The 22,134-nt window shown below is 47.2% G+C and overlaps 6 protein-coding genes across 6 annotated transcripts; 3 read left to right on the forward strand and 3 right to left on the reverse strand.

Moving 5' to 3' along the window:
- Window positions 1-261: 261 nt before the first annotated feature.
- GGS22DRAFT_149692 (uncharacterized protein) lies at window positions 262-3,568 on the forward strand. The gene is made up of 2 exons (XM_047959184.1): window positions 262-484; window positions 561-3,568. Exon 2 carries the CDS (start codon window positions 582-584, stop codon window positions 3,156-3,158), a length of 2,577 nt encoding a protein of 858 aa, XP_047823830.1. The 5' UTR covers window positions 262-484; window positions 561-581; the 3' UTR covers window positions 3,159-3,568.
- A 1,301-nt stretch (window positions 3,569-4,869) lies between these two features.
- Window positions 4,870-6,881, reverse strand: GGS22DRAFT_6968 (glycoside hydrolase family 17 protein). Its single transcript, XM_047967839.1, has 2 exons — window positions 6,585-6,881; window positions 4,870-6,524 (listed from the first exon to the last, which is right to left on the reverse strand). The coding sequence occupies exons 1-2, from the start codon at window positions 6,757-6,759 to the stop codon at window positions 5,032-5,034; spliced, it is 1,668 nt and encodes a 555-aa protein (XP_047823831.1). The 5' UTR covers window positions 6,760-6,881; the 3' UTR covers window positions 4,870-5,031.
- Window positions 6,882-7,601, forward strand: GGS22DRAFT_6980 (uncharacterized protein). The gene has a single exon (XM_047967843.1). The coding sequence runs from the start codon at window positions 7,004-7,006 to the stop codon at window positions 7,367-7,369; it is 366 nt and encodes a 121-aa protein (XP_047823832.1). The 5' UTR covers window positions 6,882-7,003; the 3' UTR covers window positions 7,370-7,601.
- A 1,942-nt stretch (window positions 7,602-9,543) lies between these two features.
- GGS22DRAFT_183347 (uncharacterized protein) lies at window positions 9,544-10,115 on the reverse strand (the record flags this gene model as incomplete). The annotated part of the gene is made up of 2 exons (XM_047964076.1): window positions 9,544-9,594; window positions 9,648-10,115. 2 exons carry the CDS (start codon window positions 10,113-10,115, stop codon window positions 9,544-9,546), a joined length of 519 nt encoding a protein of 172 aa, XP_047823833.1.
- Window positions 10,116-10,812: 697 nt separating this feature from the next.
- Window positions 10,813-14,315, forward strand: GGS22DRAFT_149747 (mitochondrial protein cyt-4). Its single transcript, XM_047959186.1, has 3 exons — window positions 10,813-10,979; window positions 11,030-11,331; window positions 11,389-14,315. Exons 1-3 carry the CDS (start codon window positions 10,857-10,859, stop codon window positions 14,045-14,047), a joined length of 3,084 nt encoding a protein of 1,027 aa, XP_047823834.1. The 5' UTR covers window positions 10,813-10,856; the 3' UTR covers window positions 14,048-14,315.
- A 758-nt stretch (window positions 14,316-15,073) lies between these two features.
- Window positions 15,074-17,202, reverse strand: GGS22DRAFT_194264 (uncharacterized protein; the record flags this gene model as incomplete). The annotated part of the gene is made up of 2 exons (XM_047965478.1): window positions 15,074-16,421; window positions 16,490-17,202. The coding sequence occupies 2 exons, from the start codon at window positions 17,200-17,202 to the stop codon at window positions 15,374-15,376; spliced, it is 1,761 nt and encodes a 586-aa protein (XP_047823835.1). The 3' UTR covers window positions 15,074-15,373.
- Between the last annotated feature and the right edge of the window lie 4,932 nt (window positions 17,203-22,134).

Below are 22,134 nucleotides of genomic sequence, written 5' to 3' on the forward strand. Positions count from 1 at the left end.
ATTCGTTAGATGCAAGAATTGATTAAGTAGGTAACTACACATTTCTATCATCTTATTGGTCGGCAAAAATAGAACACTTTGATTGGTTAATTGTGGGCAATTACGTCAATAGACCAGGATTTTACCCGAAAGTACAAAGTCACTAAGTATTTGCCTAATACTCTCTAGGGCCGTTGCCAGGTCGCTAGAGCCGTCAGGGGTAATGACAAGGATAGGGGCATGACGGACTGTGTGAGACTGTGCTACCAAAACAACCATATCGAATCACGTATCGATTGCGATCCAGCTTGATTTCGTTCTCTATTTCCTTGCTTTCTAATTATGAACCCCCCCTCTAAAGAAAACAACTCGTAAAAAGGGTCAACACCTATGTTCAAAATATTTACAAATTTATCTGAAAATATTACTACATACCAAACACATACCTGCTATCTCCCAAGCTGGGCATAAAGAAATCAATCGGTACCAGGGTCAAGTTGTACAAGTCGGTAACCCCTTTAAAACATATGCGGACGGACGTTTGACAAATAATGGATCATCGTACTGATTATCGTCACTAGAATTCTTCAACCCCATCCAAGATGGGAAAATCATCCTGGAACCCATTGCGTTCTCGCGATGGCCGACAATCTAAATTACCCCTCTACGAAAACCTAAACCTACAAACACCAAGCAAGGAGCGAGATTCAAACGATTCATACGATGATTCCGACTCCGATGGGTACTCTATCACATCTTCATCTCCAGGCACCAATAACTCACGATATACGAGTGCTTCTATAACCGCCGCTACACCTATAATGTCAAAAAGACACTTCATGGTTTCTAGCAAACCGCGCCAACCCTTTGCCTACCGTCTACCGAACAAGGTCATTCGGTATCTCTGCTTTGGCTTAACGTCATTTATAATTTTGATGATCCTCACACTCATCAGGGCCAGTCACAACGAAAATAGAGCACTTGCTGAAGGCAGGATTGACAGACCTGCATCAGCTCCTCCCTCGTGGGAATCATACCCATTCCTCACAAGATACTATGGTGGCATTAGAAATTTAGTCTCTTTCTCCCAGAATCTTCCCGAGTACCCACGTTTACCAGGCGAACCACCTATAGACAAGTTGTCATATTCCAACAACACCAATTACAAGCCTGATGTCCAAGAACGGAATTTGCCTGCTAGCAAGGAGTACATCCGCTACCCGCAGAGTGTCTTCCAAAGTGCCCCTGAGCAATTCCAGGAGTGCTACCTCGATAAGGCTAACAAGGTCCGCGTGCCTCCTATTCGATACTATGAAGGGCGTCCTAACGGTTTCCCCGATGCTGTTCTTGGTTCGCATGAACTTTTGGGACTCCCCGAAGACATATGCTTCGAACGATATGGCAGATATGGGCCGTATGGCTTTGGCTACTCTGTTAGGTCCGGTGGCCTAGGCACTGGGGAACTTGGCGAGAAGGAAGGCTACGAATCCACTTGGGAGAAGGTGCCACAAGTTGACTGGACTGGGATGGACTGGGCCGATGTACAAAGACGTTGCTATCGAGCAAATGCCGACCGGTACAAGACCCAGCCTGCTAAGCACCCTTCCCCTCATGGCTTCTATGTCGATGAAGCTACCGCCGCTATCAAGGTTCAGGCACGCGATACTTTACCCGCCGGATCTGTCAAGTCTCCTGTGGATGAGGTAAAAGGAAAGAGCTCGGCAGCGGTTCCCGATGATGGAGCAGTTGAAAAACGGCTACCAAGAACTGCTGTTGTCATCCGATGTTGGGATGAATATTTCTGGAAGGAGGAAGATATTATGAATATCCGTTCTTTAATCAGCGAATTAGTACTAGCATCCGGTGGCCGTTACGACGTTCACTTGCTCGTACAAGTAAAAAATGATGCTGCACACCCTATCTGGGCGGATTCAACTATATATAAGAAACGAATCGAGGAGACTATACCAGAGGAATTCCGAGGTATTGTCACATTCTGGACGGAAACTCAAATGTTGTCTCTCTACCAAGGAATCTTCGACCTCTTTGCTCGTGGTCCGGACTTGCCCGTACACGGTGTCTATCGAGGGTTGCAGATGGCTATGCAATATTTTGCCTACCAGCACCCAGAATATGACTACTACTGGCAATGGGAGATGGATATCCGCTATATCGGCCATTATTATGATCTATTCACCAAGATAGAAAACTGGGCCAAGGAACAGCCAAGAAAGGGCCTCTGGGAACGCAATGGACGGTTTTACGTACCTTCTGTACACGGAACATGGGAAGACTTTAAGCAGATGGCACGAGTACAAAGTGAAATGGGTACTACTGGTGCTGATAATATCTGGAACGGTGTTGCCGGATCCAACAAGCAGCCGCCGGCCAGCCACGGTGATAAGCCTATTTGGGGACCCGAAAGACCTAAAGATCCCAAAGACTGGTTCGAACCCGAGGATGACCCTGTGCCTCCGACACCTTATGAAAAGGACAAGTATGTGTGGGGAGTTGGCGAAGAGGCTGAATATATCACATTCAATCCCATGTTTGACCCTGAAGGGACAACGTGGGGTCTAGCCGACGATATCACCGGTTACAACACGACAGATGGAAATGGAATGCCTCCTCGAAGAGCCCAGATCATTACAGCATCGCGTATGTCTCGTCGCCTTCTCATGAAGATGCACCGAGAAACTGCATTCGTAAAACACCACGCTTTCCCAGAGATGTGGCCAGGTACCGTTGCCTTGCAACATGGTTACAAGGCTGTGTTCGTACCACACCCCTTATATGTAGACCGCGAATGGCCTACAGAGATCTTTGCCCGAACCTTAAACAACGGCAGAAACGGAGCTACAGGAGGTTCACGGACATCGGTCTTCGGTCAGCGTGAGCACAACCTCATTGGCCTCTCGTGGTTTTACAACTCTGGGTTCGCACCGAACCTATACCGAAGATGGCTCGGTCTCAAGGTGAACAATGATGGCGGCGAGGAGTTCGAGATGACGGTGGACGAGAGCAAGAATGCCACAAGTGTCAACGAAATGCGCGGCGGCGAGGGCAGGATGTGCCTACCGCCCATGTTGCTTCACCCCGTCAAAGACATTGAATTACCTGTCGAGGCCGTCCCGGAGGAACCGATCGACGGAATAGCCGAGTCAGACCCCACGGCGTGAACAAAACATATCACGGAACAAGGGGTTACAGATGCTCAAAGGGATGCATAGGTCAGGGGTTTTGTAATGTATATGGACTCTAGCACTTATGGGGGCGTTGATTGGAAAGCTTGGTATTGACGGTTTCTCCCGTACTTTTGTGTTTCAGAGCGAGTTTGTGTGATCGATGCAGAGCAAGCGTTGCGCGTCGAGATTACCGGTGTACCATTTTGTCGTGCACAGTCAGAGGAATATGGAGGCATAGAACGGATGGATATGGTACCTGCTTAGAAAGTAGGGTTTAATCTGATGAGTGAATATGACCTAAATCTCTTGTGGCTTCTTGTGAATGATATCGTTGATCGTGTCTCATTTCTAGTTCGTGATCCGTTGACGAGATTTCAGTAATCTGTTTATTTATGTCACCCAGTCCCTACCTATGATGATGTTTTCCGGCTATGTGCTTAAGAAAGTTCTATCCCTCCTCTGAACATAAATGGTACAGTATCCGAAAGAAAGGGCCAAGCCACCTTTTCATCGATTTCAACGACATTATATGGTTGTTCGGGTGTGGATAGCAAAGGCTCTAGGACGTATGTCGACTTGTGTTATACTTGATTCGTGTACCAGGTAATGTTAAAATTCGACCCCCAACTAGGCTATCTTCGAAAGGTTTGCAACGATGTAGTATTAGTTTCCTCCGGCGTTCATGTCTATGTATTAACTCTGCGTTTCGTAGTCATGTTAGCAAACTGGGAAAACATTATAATCGTTGATACCTGGATATATAGACGGAATAATTTGTTGGGGCAACTCTTTGAATGAGGGTGCAGCCATTTCCTTACTCAAGACCACAACCCTTTGCTAAATGATTAGGTAGGTAATAGATGACAGCTATCGTATGAAGACCCCTAAGCCTTCTAATATGTCAATTGAACGTTGGAGAGATTCTGTATTTGGGACTGTTCCTGCTCTCGAATGATAGACAGCTAGCTCTCCTGATGTTGTGGTGGTATCTCCTGTGGCGCCTCGTAGTCCAGTGGGAGGAACGGCAGGTTCGAGGCAAATATCGAGGTTTTAGCACCGGATCCTGTGAAGACTCGTTAATGTAGGGCCTAAAGTTAAGGTTAACTACGCCACCCACGGGATGATAGTGATTGGCGTTGTTAGTGAGGATGTGGCGCTGATTGAGGTGACATCAACTACCTAAGAAGGGTTCTACCAGAATAGACCACTCTCACTTCTGATAGAATGGTCATGTTCGAAAAGGTAGCTATGTATAACGAATCGAGGCCACGAAGATGAAACTACTAAGCGCCGCAAGATGTGATATAGGAAACGAACCATAAATTTAGGGACAAGTTACATTGATATTTGGAAAATAATATGTGAATAAAAGTGTAACATTTAAGATACACAAGTATAGGTAGGTAGTTAACCATACTACGAAGTGAAATAAATCCGATATCCACTCCCAATTCTTAAAAGTCGACCGGCGAAGAATGATTTCAACCTTGGAAATCCAGTAACGTATCGGAAGACCGGAAATCACAAGGGGGAACAACGACATGGAGTGAACACACGGAACGCAGATAGAGACAAACAGAGTTATCCAATAATAGACACTAGTAGATTACAACATTATGAATCAGACCCTACATCCAAACAGGCCGGTGGTATTCGTAGCACCTAAGTCGTGCGACTCGAACATACATTCGCTTGCTTGCGCCGCCCGATCCGCCCTTGGCATCGCTCCTACATATCGCAAAGGGGCCTCCCCGATGTTAATCCAACCATAAACTCCGCCGGACCTAGAGCGTATATATTGCAATCGTTTGGACAACTAAGTGAGAATGTACAATACGGCGCTTATGCGTTAACACTCATTGTCTATTTAGATGCTAATGCCGAGGACGGAAGCGCAGCCGAAGTAGCGCTCGCACTTGCAGGCAGTGTTGGGGTCCTTCCATTGGTCGGAGGTCAAGCTGAAGAGGACAGCCTTGTCACCACACTCGCTGACAATGCTCTTGATGGCCTGAGCCTGCTGGGAGACACCGGGAACGGCGAGACCCATGGTCTCACCCTGAGAAGGCCAACCGGTCTCAAGGATGATACCGGGGACGTTCTGGCAGATAGAATCGACGATGTCGAGCTGGCCCTTGACGAACTGACCAGCCTGGGAAGCATCAGTCTGAGTGTTGAAGAAAGCGTGGGCGTTAGCACCCGCGACATCAACGACACCGCAGATAGCAGAAGAGAAGTCACTCTGTTGCCAGATGTTGACGGTCTCGGCAGTGGTGTACTTTCCGGTGTAACCGCTGAACTCGCCCTTGCACTTGGTGATGAGGGAGGCAAGCTCGGAAGGCTGGCAGTAACCGTGGAAAACAGCCTCGTTACCGACGGAGATAAGCTCAACAAGATCCCACTGGGCCCAGCTCTTGATAGCGCTGATCTGCTCGGTAACACTGGGGTTGGCAGCGTCACAACCAGGGGAGTCGATGAAGATACCGAGGATCATCTTAAGACCGTGCTTAGCGCAGGCACCGCCGACGTTGACCAGAGTGTCGCAGTCAGTGGAGTAAACACGGACGCTGGTGATGCCAGCAGCGGCGATGGCAGAAATGTCCTTCTCAACCTCGCTCTGGCTCTTGCATCCACCAGACTCACCGGTGCCGTAGGGAGTGTAAGAGATACCCCATGGCTTTCCAGCAGGTCCACCAAGAGTTCCGGAAGGCGAGGGCTTAGCGGAAGAGGAAGAAGGAACCACGGTGGCTGAGGGGATAACGGAGGGAACAGTGGCGACAGAAGAAACAGCGGGTGCGGGGATGGACACCGACACGGAGACAGCGGGGGCGCTGGTCGGGACGGCAACGGGGGTGGTAGAGGCGCTGGGGGTGGGGATGACGAAGGGGCAGTACACAACGGTGCTGGTCTCAGTGACAGTTGTAACAACTTCGGGCTGAGTGTAGGTACCAGGAGTGTAGCTGGTGACGGAGGGGACCGTAACGGTGGTGGGCTTGCTCACAGTTACGGTGTGAGGGGCGATGGTGTAGGTACCAGCAGACGGGCAGACGTAAGCCGTGGTCTTGATGACGCTGGTTGTAACGCTTCCGCTGGTGGATACGGTAGCGTACGGGCAAGTGACCGTAGTCTGGGTGCTGACGACAGTCGTGACACCACCAAGAGTGTGGGTACCGACAGGTACGGAGGTGGTGGAGGGAACGCAGACGGTCGTAGACTCGGTCAGAGTGACGGTGGTCGCGGGGAAAGTGTAAACACCAGTGGTAGAGCAAGTCTGAGGAACTGGCGTAGGCACTAGAACCGCGGTCGATGTAGCGGTAACCGGCGGGGGAGCGGCAGTAGTCGCAGGGACGGGAGGGAAAGAGACTATTTCATATTGTTAGGTCATCAATAACATATGCGATCATTAAATGATTTATCACATACGAGTAGCGGCACCATAGTATGTGCTGTAGATCGTGGTGCATCCACAGGTGCTGTTATCCGCCTTTGCGAGGGAACGAGCCTGATCGTGGGCGTGGGCGTGTCTGTGATGGACGCTACCGGCGGCAGCACCACCGGCTAGAGCCGCAACGGCAGCGGCAGCAAAAGTGGCCTTCATTATGTCCGCCTCTTTTCAGATTCAATATTTCAGACTTCAATTAACCGTGGTCGGTTGCGCTAATTCAATAATGTAGAGCTGCTTGTTGATTTTCGTGAGGTCGTAAAAACGAGTGCCCGCTGAATGAGTGAAGCGGTGGGTTGGGTACGAAAGGACGAAAGCTGGGAGATGCTTTCACGTCACGGCATCGACATTAATATGATCGTTTCGTAGGGAGGGAAGGGGAAAAAGGAAGGAGGGTATCATGGCAACAGCAGATCTTGTAGTTTTATTAGGGGCGCCATGGCTTCATGGGTCCGTCAAGTGCCAATTTTACTTCATGTTGTTTTTGGCAATGGGGCAAATAGGAGCCAGCACTGACAGCGTCTGTCCCCGCTTATCCATCACCCCCTTGCTCTCCATTCTACCATTTTCTCCATTTTCTTCTGCATCTTCTGCAAATGGTTCCTGGCGATGCATGGATCCTTGCCAGGATAACCAGGGGTGCCTGTTCGAGTGCGCCCAGCAATTGCCCAGTTCTTCTTGGTCGGATTTTTGCACAGACAGCGTTAGGCTTACTGGACTGCTTGGTACATCTAATATGCAGTCCTCCAGTAGCTGGCATACCTAGCACCTAGTAGTCATCCTTGGATGGCACCTAAGCAGGCAAGGTAATTTTTTCAGACTACGCCCGCCACGGTGTCTCGCTGTTCATCAGACCATATCAAACTCCGAATATTGAACAGAAAACAGAAAAAGTAAATATCCATCTTGGGTGGAAAATGAGTACTGCATAATCGCTTAGGCGTGACCGCACTACCGGATTGGTAGAACATGTTCAAGAAAATGATGAATAAGGGGCGTTGAAAAAAGGTGGAAAAGGTGGAAAAGGTGTAAGCTTGGCCCGATTAAGAGAATACTCAATAAAGTGTTTGTTGGATTGGCCAATCATGCGTAGCCTCGGCGAGTAATTTCGACCTTTCTTGGAAGGCGATCCTCTTTTTCTTGTGGGGATATGCGGTCTTTCCAGGTCTTTCCTTTTGTTGCTCAGGGAAATTGCCCGACGGCCAAGCGAAATTACACGTCGGCCCTGACTAAACCTATTCGTTCTAGAGACGCCAAGGACTAACCATGATACGAAGTACCCTCGTACCTAACCACTATTCACCACTGGGCACTACAACTATTATTATTAAACTTTGCAAGCGCGTCAACTATCAAGATAAACATGGGGGGGAAACGCTGGAAAGCACCACTCCTTTCTCTCGTTCGGGTGTTAACTAATGCTTGATTGGTTCATCTTCTCTCCTATTTTTCAATTATCATGGTACATATTTCATAACCCACGTCATTTCAACCCGAAGGAATAATTATCGTTGCCTTCAAGGACGCTGACCAAGGTTGCTCAGCCAGCTCAGCTACCTGTTATGGTAGATGGTCGACGGTCTTCGGCAATTCCACTACATCTGCACATGTACATCTGGGTACACTACAGAATACTTATGAACGGAAGATGGTCAGAATGATCCGAAGGCGGAGCGATCTCAGATGCAGAGACGCCAACAACTCTTCGCTCGCTGATCCTTTGATCAATCATCGATGATCGTCCATCTCGCTCGGGTCCATACTCTGCAACTGTGCCTTACAGCGCCACTAAGCCGCACAGAATACATTTAAAAACTTGACGGGTCCTTTCCGTCCCGGTTGTTGACCGTTCCGCCGCTTATCTGAAAGTTAGGTGTGTTGGTTACGCTGATCTGGAGAATAGCCTACTGTCGGTATTGTACAGGCTTCAATCTTCCTTCACATTACACTGCATACCGGCACCTGAGCAGTCAATACTACCATAAGATATTTACCAGAATAATTGACCACGCTTAAGGCCTACGCCCCGGAAGACCCCTTAATACAGCTGGGCACCGGAGTGTTGGCTAAGTTGTGGACCTGAACAAATTAATAACAGGTTAATAGGTCCTCGTCGTTTTGAAACTTAGGGTCTAGCCTGTTGTTAGGGCAGATGTCAAATCTTGGACTTTCCAAATTCCAAGGCTAGCCTCTATGCGATACCACGTAGGTACTAGGTATTGTATTAAATGTTAATTCTACCTAGCAATCATGGGGAAAAGGAAACTAGCCGTGTCTGCGATGATGCACGTGGATACCGATTTATTATTCATGAATCACCCATGCAGCCATGTAGAGAATCCTATTAGCTAGACCGTTCTCAGCCTTGTTTCCCTACAACTTACTGTGATATTGCCTGGAAGCAGCAAATTAGGCAATAATCTTCACCGATCATTGATCATTTGTCCACACAGAGCCGAGATCATGCAAATCCTCCACATCTCCATTATTCAAGCTTTTAATAACGTGTTGTTTCAGGTAGTTCGAATGCCAATCTCATCGCTCCTTGCAAGTCACCTACCAATAAGCGACCTGTGTTTATTCTTTTGTCACTTGGAGGCTCAAGAAGTATGATCATACTACTCTTTATTCAAGTACTTGAGTATATTCTCATAACTATACCTACGCTAGAATAGCAACGCCATGTGAAGTTATTCTAACAAGCAAGCAATACCCCTTCGAATAAATATTATAGATTATTGACATTCCCTGTAAATAGTCCGGTCGGTCGATGCTCATTCTCACCGCTCTAACTTCGACTGACCTAAAAAGAATAGTGTAGGTAGCATAGATATGGAGAAATGCCATCCAAGAGAGTGTTATTAATTCATCCGATTCCCTTCCTTTAATCCCATTACATATACGTTGCTAAATGGTTGCCAATATCTCCAGTCTAGGTTATTATAGTTGCATCAAGGCAGTAAGTGCTACGGACACGACGAACAGCCCGACCTAGACCTAACGTTAGCTGCAGGATAAGAGACTACGTAGTAATGAGAGCTTACCGAAACGCCGGTCATGACGGCATCTCCTGCCACGGGTGTGGATCCGGAGCCGGAGCCGGTACCATTAGATGCTACTCCGCCGGTGCCGACGGGTGCAACGCCGGCTGTCGTTCCCGTTCCGGTCTCGGAGGCCATAGATGACATATCAGACCCCATGTCAGTAGTAGACATAGAGGACATGGAGGATTCCGTCCACGTTAAAGTCATCACAGTGAGAGATTCACTAGACGTATCGGATGAGGATGTTGACATCTCCGCTGATACGGAAGTTGTAACACTAGTATCCGTTACCGTCGTCGTCATCACGGAGCTGGACATATCGGTAGAAGAGTCGGTTGGTTCCGTGGTAGTGTTAGCATCGCTTGTGGGGGAGATGTCGGTCAAGCTCGTGGCGGTGTCATCCGTGTCAGATGTCTGCGCAAAAGCGCTACCGACCAACGCCAAAAGTGCCAGGTGTTTGATAGTCATGTTTCAACGACAACGTCAACAGCGTAGATAATTCTATGTATTAGAATCGTTGGATGTTAGATGAGATGAGATGAGATGAGATGAAATAGAAAAGGGTCTGAGGCCATGTGCAAAAGGACGGTATGCCGGGTTGAAAAGGCCAGTAGTTAGACAAAGACAAAGGTAAGAGTCTTTGAGGCTATGACATAATCAACTTCTACCTATGCCCGAAGGCGAGAACCCATTACTCCTTTCACGTTGCATTTGGCCACTAGGTGATGAAGTTGAAAGCAGAGAGGTGCATGTTAAGCGTGCTCCTTGTAAGTTGTTTGAAAGCAGAATTAAGGTGGCTAGCAGGCTCGTAACACATCGTGATCTCGAAGCAGGTAGCGACTCGAAAAAATTAGTTGTAAATAGTCTTCTATTAATTACAAATGATTTGGTCAAAATAAAAAAATTTTTTGAAGTCGACAGACTTGCATTTGACTTGTTGTCTCAAATTATAGTAGAAATAGAATTAACTACTAGAACCTAGGTAGTCCTTGCGGGTTTGTAGAATATTAAATACCGAACTTAAAATGGCGTTAATTACGGCCCGTTGACAATTGCACTAATAGAGGATGCAGCTGGTAGTGGGGTAAGGGAAGACCCACATGTGGTTGAAAAGTTGCAGCATCCATGGGTGAAATTTTTGCCACGAACAACTTAAGTTTTATATATCTCTTCAATTGTCTTCTTCTTTTAAATAATTCTATAGGAAGCATGTTACGAACTTCGGCAAGAGCTTACGTATGCTGGAGATGCGCTTTCCAAAGACCTACATCAAATTTAGTGAAGTCGGAAGCAAAGTTGCTGCCAAGAACCAAAAATCACTTATGGAGAAGAGTATGTCAATATAGCGTCCTGAAAGTCCACCTTCTAATAAATATCTATAGAACTTAGCCACTGTACAAAAATCAAATATAAGTGATGATGGTCCTCATTTCACGCTAGGGGGAACGAATAAGAAAAACATCCGAGAACGCCTACGGAGATGGGAGGAAAGGCACCAAGATGAAGTGCACACAATATTGGCTGATTATGCTGACGCAGGCGAATTGTCAAACAACTTCACTCGACCACAGAATGTAGCTATGGCCACTTTCGATGTTGCTTCGCCCTTATTTGATGGGGATGAGTTGGGCGACTTGCGCTCTGAAGACGCTAATCTAAAGCCTGGTGACATGGTCGAGTTAAGGTATGTTCACTCTTCCCAAACTTCAAACTTCATCTGAAAACTAATATAAATTCCCAGCTCAGACAGCTCGAGACGGCCGATGATGGCAATATGTTTAGGCCGTTTTAACGGATATGAGCATTACTACACAAGTAGTGGTAAATGGTTTAGTGGCTTGGGTGTCAAGACGCTTTTCATCGTCAACAACTTTGTTGAGCCGTCCGAACTCCAGCCTGTCATTGATGAATTACCAAATAGCGAAATACCGCTAGAGGCTTTAAATGCTCTTCAGGACCTCAACCACAATCCTTCGAGAGCGACAGGAGCCGAATTGCTGCGTAAGATGTTGAACTTTGCTCACGAGGCCGAGGCTGTCTACCAAGAAAATGCTGCCACGTTAGACGCATCTAGCTCCTTCATCGGCGACCCAGAAACGCATCGCTATCTCACCTTACACGAAATCGCTCAACTACTTCTCCCTAAATCTTATCGAAAGAATGGAAAATTCAAACCTGAGGCCTTATACGCTGTACACCGGGCCTTGCTACAGAACGAAGTTTTCTTCCGTCCGCTTAGACAGACTGGCCATAAAAGGTCCTATCTCTTTGAAATTAGCCCACTGTCCGAGGTTCGCATCGTACAGAGGGCAGAGACTATGATACGAGAGTATCTAGAGAGGCAAGCCAGGCTATCAGACAATCAAGAGTCTACCGAATCTCCTGTTCTTGGCTTCGTTGAGCGTGCCCGTGAATTAATTGACCAAAGCCGGAAGAGCCGCGAGTGGACAGGGGCCGGAATCATCGGGCCATCGACAGCACCGAAGTCTAAATCAGCACCACTCAAACATGAATGGTCTGTCGAAACAGACGTAGAACTCCTACAGTTCATAGAACTATGGGCTAGCTACCAAAAATTCCCAAGCTACTCACGCCTTCAGTGCTATGGGTCTACTATTTTGAGAGCCCTCGATAGATATCAGGATGCTGAGTTTCTTTCCGCATCGACCGGCTGGACTTTTTTGCAAGAAGTCGGCTGGATACCGTCCTGGGAAATCCCTGCTCGATATAATATACGCTTTCCAGGGGTCGAGATCAAGCGTGGAGGAGGTTACATTCGACCTTTTTCAGATAGTCTTCATCGTCATTTGAAGAGTGACGCCTTGGCTGCTATGAGAAAGACGTGGGACGGAGTCACTGCTTACTGCATCGACGCTGAGACTACAGTAGATATTGATGATGCCGTATCGCTCGAGCGGACCGATAACCCGGATAGAAATTGGATTCATATCCACGTAGCAGACCCGGCTTCTTCAATTCAACCCAACACCCCAGTTGCTAAGTTTGCTGAGCTGATCCCGCAGACGATATACTTGCCTGGACACTTTGAGCGTATGCTTCCAACCAACATTGGCTCGGACATATTTTCTTTAGCTCCAGGCAGGCCTTGTTTAACTTTTAGCGCTTTAGTAAGTAAGGACGGCTCTTTAAAAGACTACAAAATTACCCCTGGGACTCTCAAGGACGTCGTGTATATGACTGGCGAGGACGTTGCTTTGGCAATAGAAGACGAGAGAGAGGACCCTCTCATCGGAGATACAGAGATGATGCTTGGCCCCACCCCGAAAGAGACAGTCCCAGCAAGACAAATGACTCGGCCTCATGATCTAAGCAGCCAACAAAAGGACGAACTGGCTTTACTTTCCGAATTGGGGAAGGCGATTCAAGTTCACCGACTTCGTCAGGGTGCGACGCCTTTCTTCCAGCCACGACCCGAAGCCCAGGCTTACTTTGACCATCTTCCAACGCATGAGCTAGACAACTTTTTGTCTTTGGTCGGTGACCCATCTATCCGCATAGGGTACTCTCAACGTACGGGGACCGACTTGGTCGAAAACGCGATGAAATTGGCGGGCGAGATCGCAGCTCGATGGTGTTACAACCGCGGGATCCCAATCCCATACCTTACGCAACCCCACGCTGTCAAGAACACCGAGCTCGTGCAGCAGTATACGCGCGAGGTATTCTACCCTCTCCTCAAAGGAGGGATCCGACCAGATGATAGCCAGTGGCGGCACCTGCGCGCGCTCATAGGTAGCGACGAACTCACGACAGTGCCCAGCCCGCACTTCACTCTCGGCGTTGATATGTACACCAAGGCGACGTCACCGCTACGCCGCTTTTCTGACCTCCTCGTGCACTGGCAGATCGAGGCCGCACTGCAAGAGGAGCATCGCCGAGGTGCGAGCCTGGTGGGGAACCAGGAGCAGGACTTCCTCCCATTCGATCGCAAACATCTCGACCGCATGCTACCCATGCTCCGCGTCCGCGAGAAGCAGGCTCGCGCGCTGACAAGTGGAATCGGTGGCGATCAATGGATCCTGCAGGCGCTAGTCCGCGCGTGGCGTTTCGGTCAGGCGCCTATCCCCGAGACCTTCCGCTTCAGCGTCGACCATGTGATCGGCCGCTCCGCCGTCACGGGCAAGCTGGACTGGTTCGAGAGGCCCGCCAGGTTGCGCCCCGACGCAATGAATGACCTCGTTAGGATAGCCGACGTGCGTGTCGGTGACGTCTACGAGGTCAAGCTGCGCGACGTAAACGTCCACGCAAACCGTATCATGGTCGAGGCCGTCAGCATCATCTCGAAGGCCGAGCTAGACCCTCCTACTCTTGCCCCTTCTTCCGAGACACAGCTAGAAATAGACATAGATGGGTTAACGCAAGCTCCCCCCACGCCTTAGGATGCGAGAGGCTGCGGTGACATGCCGCGTGCGGTGTGTAAGATATGTAATCAATAGATCTAAGATCAGCCTGTACGACTATACCTACAACTATAGTCCGAAGAGAAATTACGATCTACCTGTACTGTTTTGTATAATAGTAAGCGCAAATTCTCAGATCTGTAAAAATTGAAACATACATATGCTCTCAGCAGTGCTATCACATATCACTATCTCGCAAAACATAGCCCTCCCATTTCGAGTTGGTTCCACAGACTAAGACTCCGTGGGGTTGAAGAAAAGGGGGGTTGGGTGGGTTGGAGGCTGAAAATCCGGAGGAAGGGGGGGGAACCTCGTACGTAGAGGGCTGGGGTACGGATCTAATTCCTAAATCCGCTTGTACCTATACAACACCGAGATCTATAATCTACGGGTCTTTGTATTCGAGTCTATGACGAAATCTCTTATCTCCTGCGAGTAGTGGACAATGACTACTATCACTACTATCACTACTATCACTACTATCACTGCTTAGCACGATGGGTTAGGTGAGTTGATTATGGGGTGAAATTTGCAAGAGCTTTCTTTGTTTTGTATTGTGTCGTGATCATAAGACTTGATAGACTGCCTATTTGCCTTGCTACGTGTGCTGCTTAGGGCAAATCGACCCGGAGCCCTACCAGGCTCTGTAACAAATCGAGGCGCACTCCAAAATCCAGGACCGTTGGGGGTTGACTTATACGTCATTCCCCGTAGCGCCTATAGTTAGGACGCGGACAATAACACCACGCCACACACCCGTAGTAACGTTGTGCCAAATAGAACTGCACTCCCTCAAGCATTATGATACCTAGGAGGTCGACGGATGGCCCTCGTAGGTGCCGTTCCCAACGCATTTCAATAGACGATATTGCTTTTCCCCTCTATACATCGACCTTCCTGTCCTTTAGCCTGCCCACTATTTGGTTTCCTTTGGTAATCAGTCCATGTAACGCCCCGTAAAATTGCTGGTAGAGGATATCACTCCCGTATGTGCCGTGATACCGTTTAATGTTATTATCTTCCATGCTCCAACCCCAAAGACCCTAGTTCTTTGATATGAAAGTAATTTGCCCGAAAAAAAGATATTAGTGCGTTTATTCGCAATTCTGATAGATACCGGATGCTATACAGTAAAGGTGAAGTGAATTTCGTATGATACGTCGGTCAGCCGAGATTTCGTCAGATCGACCATCCCAAGCGACCAAGGAGAATTCCTAGGATAAGCATTTTTATCAACCTATTACCATCCCGGATTCGTCGAAATATCTTTTGGTGGCGGGATTATATGAACAAGTTCGCCGGGTTTCATCTCCTCCAACCAACATTCCATATGACATGAGCAATATCACGGGCGGTATTGACCGTATCTATTACCCTGCCAATGATGCCATCATTAGGCTGAACATCACCGTCATCGAATGGCATGAACATGCCACTCGCCGTCCGGCGCATGCCAGCCGGCTCGGAAGTAAGAGTACTAGTGGGTGTCGAACGCTGGGAATTAGGCTGTTTGAAGGGTGATGTCGCTTCAATAGGGCTAGACATTGGAGTCGTATTAGTTTCCTCGTCTAGTTCATTTCCATCATCGTCACCCACATAGAATGGGCCTGAGGCTTTGGAAGGCCTCAGCGTCTCTTGCGAGGAAGAGGGTGACAGGAGTGGGCTCCTTAGGCTGCTAGTGCTGTGCTTTATCGCAGTTTCTGGGTTGGGGGAATCTTCCCTGTACTTCAGGGTCGTTGAAGGTAACATAGCAATAGTTTTGCTCTCGTTAGGCGTATTTATAGGAGATCTTCTGCGTGGAATAACAGGTTTCTTTGTCGTCTTGGTTCTCTTCATCATTATTGCGCCGTCGTCGGAGTCGCTGTCGTCAAATCTCCAACGACAATGATCTACTTCTTCTTCTTCGTCATCCCCCTTAACGTCAACTGCGATGCATTGTTCTACCTGCTCGTTAAAGTGAATATGCTTTCGTTCCGAGGAAGGTGAAACAAGACCAGAGGTGGCCGTAGAAGGTAGAATACTCGTGTTATGCCGACTCTTCCTTCGAGAGGAGAATGGAAAAGTAACATAATCTGTTGTGGCTCGATGTAATATCGGTCGAGCGATACGAACACCACTGTCTTTCTGTTGAGCCTGGACTGCAGCCGTGGCTTGTTTCAACAGAGACGAAGAGGAGAGAGATCGCTGAAGCATGATCTCAGACATGCTCCTCTTTTTGAGAATGGGCTTCTTGGTGACGAACGAGTTACACCGCGATAGTGATGAGCTCCCAAGTTCGGCGTCGTTGGAGAATAATTCCCCCTGTCGAGTCTGCAGAGGCCCATATAACCAAGTCACATCGCAGTCCTTAAGCCTGGAATACAAGTAAGAATTGTTTTGGGTAAAAGATGAGTCAGGGGAAGGGGAAAACGTAAAACATACCAATTAAGGGTCTCTGGGGTAACCGTTTTTAACTTGTACTTAGCTTTCATCCAGGTTCTCCAGGATGCGTTCTCAAGTCGTGGTCCGTTGCTATATTCACTTCTCTTGGAGACTATATATCGCCAAGAAGACCAAATGTCCTCTTCTCTCCAGTCGTGTGACAAGTAGTCAACATGTTGAGTAGGAGGATGCTCAATAGCCGTATCATCTTCGGCGCGGTCTAGTGCGTCCGGTGATCCGGGGCGCGATGTTGTTACGGATGTATCAGGATCAGTTGGTGATACGGTATACGAATCGCCGGTTCGGGGACTCGGGGGAGGTTCTAAATCTTCGATCGGTCCAAAATATGGATTGTGATCGAACTCTGGTACGAAGATGTCTTCAGGGTGAATATGAATATCGTCTTCGCATTGTCCGTCTAGGGATAAATTGGTAGCTGGTGTAGAAGAATATGATGGATCGATGGATTCGGGCTGAAGCGTACGAGGAGATGAAGGGGCGGAGGACGGGCTGGAATTGGGTACGATATGGGTAGTGTGGCGATGGTAAGCTTCGCGGTAGGAATCGTCGAACGGTTCGTTGATCTTGGATGTCGAGTTTGAGGTGTGAAAGCTTTGGTTCGGTTTCGACATGAATTTCGATTGAGAGTGAGATCTCCTTAGAGCCGAGGAAGAGAACATATCGTTATCCTCAGAAGAAAGAACCACAGCCATGCCGAAAAAATTATTCCCTCTAACACAAGCCCTAAATCCTCCAACAATTACGACTCTAGTACAAATCCGGTGTCGTCCTTCATGGGCACGGTAGTATCGTCTATACTAAGACGACTGAATGCCTTCACGATAATCCGCGCTCAAAAATATCAATAATTCTGGAGTTATTCCGAGACGTCTTCGTCTTAGATGGGGAATTTCCGGATGACGTGACGGGTCGAGGTAAGTGCGCAACTGGGGCACTTTTTTTTTTTCGGCGATGCCGAGATGAAAGTAGACTTTATACCGTGTAAGAATTTAATTGTTCATCTAGGATTGCGCTAATGCATCAATGGGGGCGTCGAAAGGAGTTCGTTCGTAGAAAATCGGATTTTGAGAAATCGGATGTGTAGATGTATATGTGTGTGTGTGTTGGTGTATGGTGTATGGAGTGTGGTGTGGAAGGAATTATGTCCCAGATAAGAGGCTTAAGAGTTTGGATTATGGACAGTGGTATTGGATCGAAAACAGTCCGCGGCAAAAATGTTAGTACGCTGTACAGTAAGTTGCCCTAGGCTAGTACAAGTACAAGAAGGTGGGAATTCCGGGAGATCGGAAGGTTGCAAGGATGTACAGGAGGATTGAGGGGTCGTTATTTGACAGGGCTAGCCAGTCACGGAGCGAATTTCGCTGCGAGTGGCATGGATGACTCGACCTAGACGACCTAGACGACCTAAAGGTGGATGGGACGGCAAGGAAGCTGGGAAGGTGCGGATCAGAGGGAATTTTCTATCTTTCTACCTTTCTACCCCATATGGAATATGTACAGGAACATGAATAATAAGGTGGAAGGACGAATGACTCTAAATAATAAGGTAGGTACAACTTGAACGTTACTTACTATATAAGTGGACTCCCATGGTTCTGAGTTTTACTACGTGCTAGCGGTGCCTAGCGGGTATAATTAATCCTGTTATCTGCATTTGGCGTTTGGTTACATGCCTATGGATTACTCCATAAATCACCTACATACCACTTAGGTAAACTTAAAGGCAAGCCTCGCTGCTCAGATTGAGAACCTACATGACCAGGTAATTTACCACTACATTTTTATTTATTTATTTTGCAAATTGGAACTTTCTATTGTGTCTAACGCTGTTAAGTGTGTTTGAGCTTTGCCGGGACATACATACTAAACATTGGCGATTGGTGAATGCATACGCAAATGCAAAGCTAGCCGGGGCTTCCCTGAAGTCTGGCGCAGTCTGGCGCAGAATTTGCGTATTGGACTGCGAAGAGCTGATAACATTGATCAACCAAACCTAAGGCCCCGTTAATACGTACCTAGGATGCTCAAAGTATCCACCGGAACTAGAAAAAGAAGAAGTGGGGAAGGAGGGAATGCGAACGATTAGAGAGACGAAGTTTTGCATTAACAGGATCGACTAGGACGGGAATCCATAGATGGGCAAATTTTGCATACTCGCATCTCGATAGGCCAAGTACTCTAAGCTAAGGCAGCTACTCATCTGCACGTCCACGCCCACGCCCACACCTACATAATACATGCATAGGTGCAAGATAGCTGCATACACATACAGTACGACACATGCAGGCCAATACGCGCGAGCTGCATCGCAGTTTTGATACCTCCTTAGTATTGCAGTTTGTGCGTTGCGACATGTATGCAAGTGGGCTAGTGGGCTGGATGTTTCTCTGTTTCTGTGAGCGGTCAGACATTCGTTCGCCATTAAAGAACGACGCCGTAAAAAATGGCCGAGTTCAAAAAAATTTAGACACCAAATCAGAATCGACTAAAATAACGAAATAGTGGGTTTCTTTTTGGATGCATGGGTCGAATCTAGAGTGTCTCAGTTTACAGTTCGCTAGGTAGACGAAGGAAAGAAAAAAAGAGGACTCGTGGAACGTAGGCTAGACCACAAACTTCGTATACAACGTACATAGTTCCAAGGTTGTTTCCAGATTCTGCGTATTATACATACAAGGCAATTGCCATCTTCTCTTTTTTCAGCTCATATCTCATTGTTTCGGCCAATTTGGCGGAGCTAGATAACAGATATGTATCTAGGGAAAGAGAAGAGAAAAAGGGATCTTTCGGAAACGATTAACCGACTAGATAACTCGGGCATGAAACGGACGCAATCGAAGGATCCATTCACAACAGAAGTAGAACATTCCAATCAATACCTAGTTACATAGTCCTGGAGATCTATGTATCGATTTATCATTTTTATCTAATCACATAAGAACATGTCTAGCGTAGAACACAGTATGCATTCTTGATATTTCGTGCCTCGCATCAAACCAATTGTGGGCGGCAAAGAAGCGTCAATAATAACAAATACACAAATACGTATGCACATACAGTTAGGGTAAGAAAAATTCTAAGTTGCACGAGGTTGAAAGAAGATCAGCAGGATTTAGTACCTTGATGGGTGTGTAGGTTGGTTTCCCCGGACGGGCCAGAAAAGCCTATTTATGAATATTGCAAGGGTAGATGCGAGAGACGGCCCTAAGTGAGTGAGAAGGGGGGCCAACGCAGACAAAAAGCATGAAGTGCCGTATTATATAAGATAAGTTATATCATGGATGTTTACTTAAAATGATGTGTTATCAACCCGTTGAATGGCGGATAAACTAAGAAGTGTTCGTGTATATGCGTAGGCGGGCAGAACAATTTGACGCGGAATACCTAGTATGAACATATAATCATGAAATTGAAGTCTACGACGCTTCACTTTAAAGACTAGGTATAATCGTCTCAATACATGAAGCATAGCCTTCAACTATGAACCCCGAGCCCATCATAGAGCAGATAACCAATAGGTTCAATTCGATTTGAAACAATGACATATTTCTGCCCACATTGCGAATTTCTTGGTGGTGTGAGTGTTCAGTATTCTCAATATTAATCTTGATTGATTTAAGACACCGGGGTAAATTCCATGGAATATACGCATTGAATATGTATCTTAACATGAGATGTTCGCTCATGGTAGTCTCAGAGGCGAGTACCGACCGTTCGTCACGCTATCGACATAGGGAGATAAATCTAACCACTAGGTAAGCTGTCTTGCTCCATTTCCTTCTAGAATTTCAAGTTTTATCGTTTATCAAAAAACGAAATGAAACATGCCAACTCGTCTTATTCTTATTGAAATAAATGCCTATGTAAGCAACATTAATTTCATTAAAACGTACCTGACAACCTGAGTAACTGAGTAACTGCATGTGTTACCTATCTTTGTACAACATAGTACGTACTGTGTTTAATAAACTTCAAATATTAGGTACCTGGTACTCCATGTTTTGTACCACGGCAATCTCCACCCCCGCAGTGGTCTGTGTGACAACCAGGCTCCAAGTTGGGTAAGGTCCATTGACTTTGACAACTCAAAAAGCTTGGAACACTTTCATTTGTTAACCGTTTTTGATCCTCAACCTCTAACGCCGAAGACTGGTTTACTAGCCCGGCAGCTGCCCGGATCATGATGAGCTTGCTTGAGTTCGATATGACAATATTATTCACCGACGTCATTAAGAGCCATCTAGCCGGGGTATAATATATCCAGCATGTACGCGATTGGACTGACGGGATTCCCTTCATTTTGTCCATCTAGCTACATACTAGCTCGAGTCCCTGCAGTCTGCAACTAGCCATACAAGGTCAGTTCTGCGAAATTACGAGTTTTGTAGATACCTACCTAGGTATGCATCCTACACCCCGCGCCCTGTACAAGACGTGTCGAGTATTACGGTCTGTAGAAGCTGCATACGGCTTCAAGTTGTACGACGAAACGGACATGTTAGCGGGCTACGGTTTGCTAGACCCCCCCTGCAGATAATATCTCATCTTACATAGAGCTGGATATTGACTAAAAATAATAGTAATAGCTCCTTGAAAGGTCAAGAGGGCAGCCAAACCATTCCCGCGGGTCTCTTGGCACTGTTGCCCGACTTGGTATACGGAGCTATCGAATCGGCAAGCCTTGTTAGTCGTGGTGTCATTGAGCTTGACCGATGTCCCATTCCTTGCACACCGACTTGACGCCGATGACGTCGGCATAACGCCCTCATTCCCGCGACGGTATAGCAAACACATGGGTAACAAATTAGAATCCACGAACCTTTATCCATTCGGTCCATTCAAGTTAGGTGAACTTGCACTTCAAGAAGACGCCGGCTAATTGGAGGCTATTTCGATAATCCTATTTTGATATATCTCTCTAGACGTATCAGAGGGCCACGATTATGACCAGAGCATTCCCCTCAACGGCGTGCACAGCAGCCAAATTCTATCGTGGCAATCGCACATAGGGTTGTCATGTAAGGTGGTGTGTAGCTGACTATGGTTGAATCTAACTTCTCCATTTCAAGATCTAAGATCGTTTCCCAAGATTAAACCAGCAAGGGATCAAATCCCGGTCTCTCCATTTTCATCGCGATTACAAGAGACTCGACGCTTCAACACCGAGTTATAACTCAATTGAACGAATTGTTACTCGGAAACGTTACTCGTCGCACTGAGTTTGCTTCTATGCAAGACCACGAGTACTAGGCATCACTACCCAGCAGCTATCTTAAGGCTATAAGAACAATGTAGCTAGGAACGCCTCACTGCTAGTACAGCATTCAACAGCTATGATCCTTGGTCTGTTGCAATCGCGGTTACACTGGAGCTCGAGATCTCTATTAAAATATAATGCTGGGCCTTGTGGGCGCACAACTTCGAGCCGTTCCGAGCTTAACACGGTCTCGAACGAGATAAATTGGGGCCGACTAAATTGATTCTTGAAGTCAAATCTACGGACCCTATGCCGCTTGCTATTTGCCGAAATATCGGACCGCGAGTCCAATTGTTTGCTATTACTAACCGGTGTGAGCGTCGTGGTGTGGTCGTATACCACCTCTACTTTCTCGATGAACAATGGG

The sequence above is a fragment of the Annulohypoxylon maeteangense genome, assembly GCF_022496945.1.
Source record: "Annulohypoxylon maeteangense strain CBS 123835 unplaced genomic scaffold GGS22scaffold_1, whole genome shotgun sequence".
Taxonomy (NCBI): domain Eukaryota; kingdom Fungi; phylum Ascomycota; class Sordariomycetes; order Xylariales; family Hypoxylaceae; genus Annulohypoxylon; species Annulohypoxylon maeteangense.

Excerpts from the sequence above, each read along its gene's own strand:
- GGS22DRAFT_149692 (XM_047959184.1), top strand. The coding sequence starts at position 582 with ATGGGAAAATCATCCTGGAACCCATTGCGTTCTCGCGATGGCCGACAA.
- GGS22DRAFT_6968 (XM_047967839.1), bottom strand. The coding sequence starts at position 6,759 with ATGAAGGCCACTTTTGCTGCCGCTGCCGTTGCGGCTCTAGCCGGTGGT. Across the intron at positions 6,525-6,584 it reads ATACTATGGTGCCGCTACTC|TCTCTTTCCCTCCCGTCCCT; the intron begins GTATGTGATAAA and ends AATATGAAATAG.
- GGS22DRAFT_6980 (XM_047967843.1), top strand. The coding sequence starts at position 7,004 with ATGGCAACAGCAGATCTTGTAGTTTTATTAGGGGCGCCATGGCTTCAT.
- GGS22DRAFT_149747 (XM_047959186.1), top strand. The coding sequence starts at position 10,857 with ATGTTACGAACTTCGGCAAGAGCTTACGTATGCTGGAGATGCGCTTTC. Across the intron at positions 10,980-11,029 it reads AAAATCACTTATGGAGAAGA|AACTTAGCCACTGTACAAAA; the intron begins GTATGTCAATAT and ends AAATATCTATAG. Across the intron at positions 11,332-11,388 it reads GGTGACATGGTCGAGTTAAG|CTCAGACAGCTCGAGACGGC; the intron begins GTATGTTCACTC and ends ATAAATTCCCAG.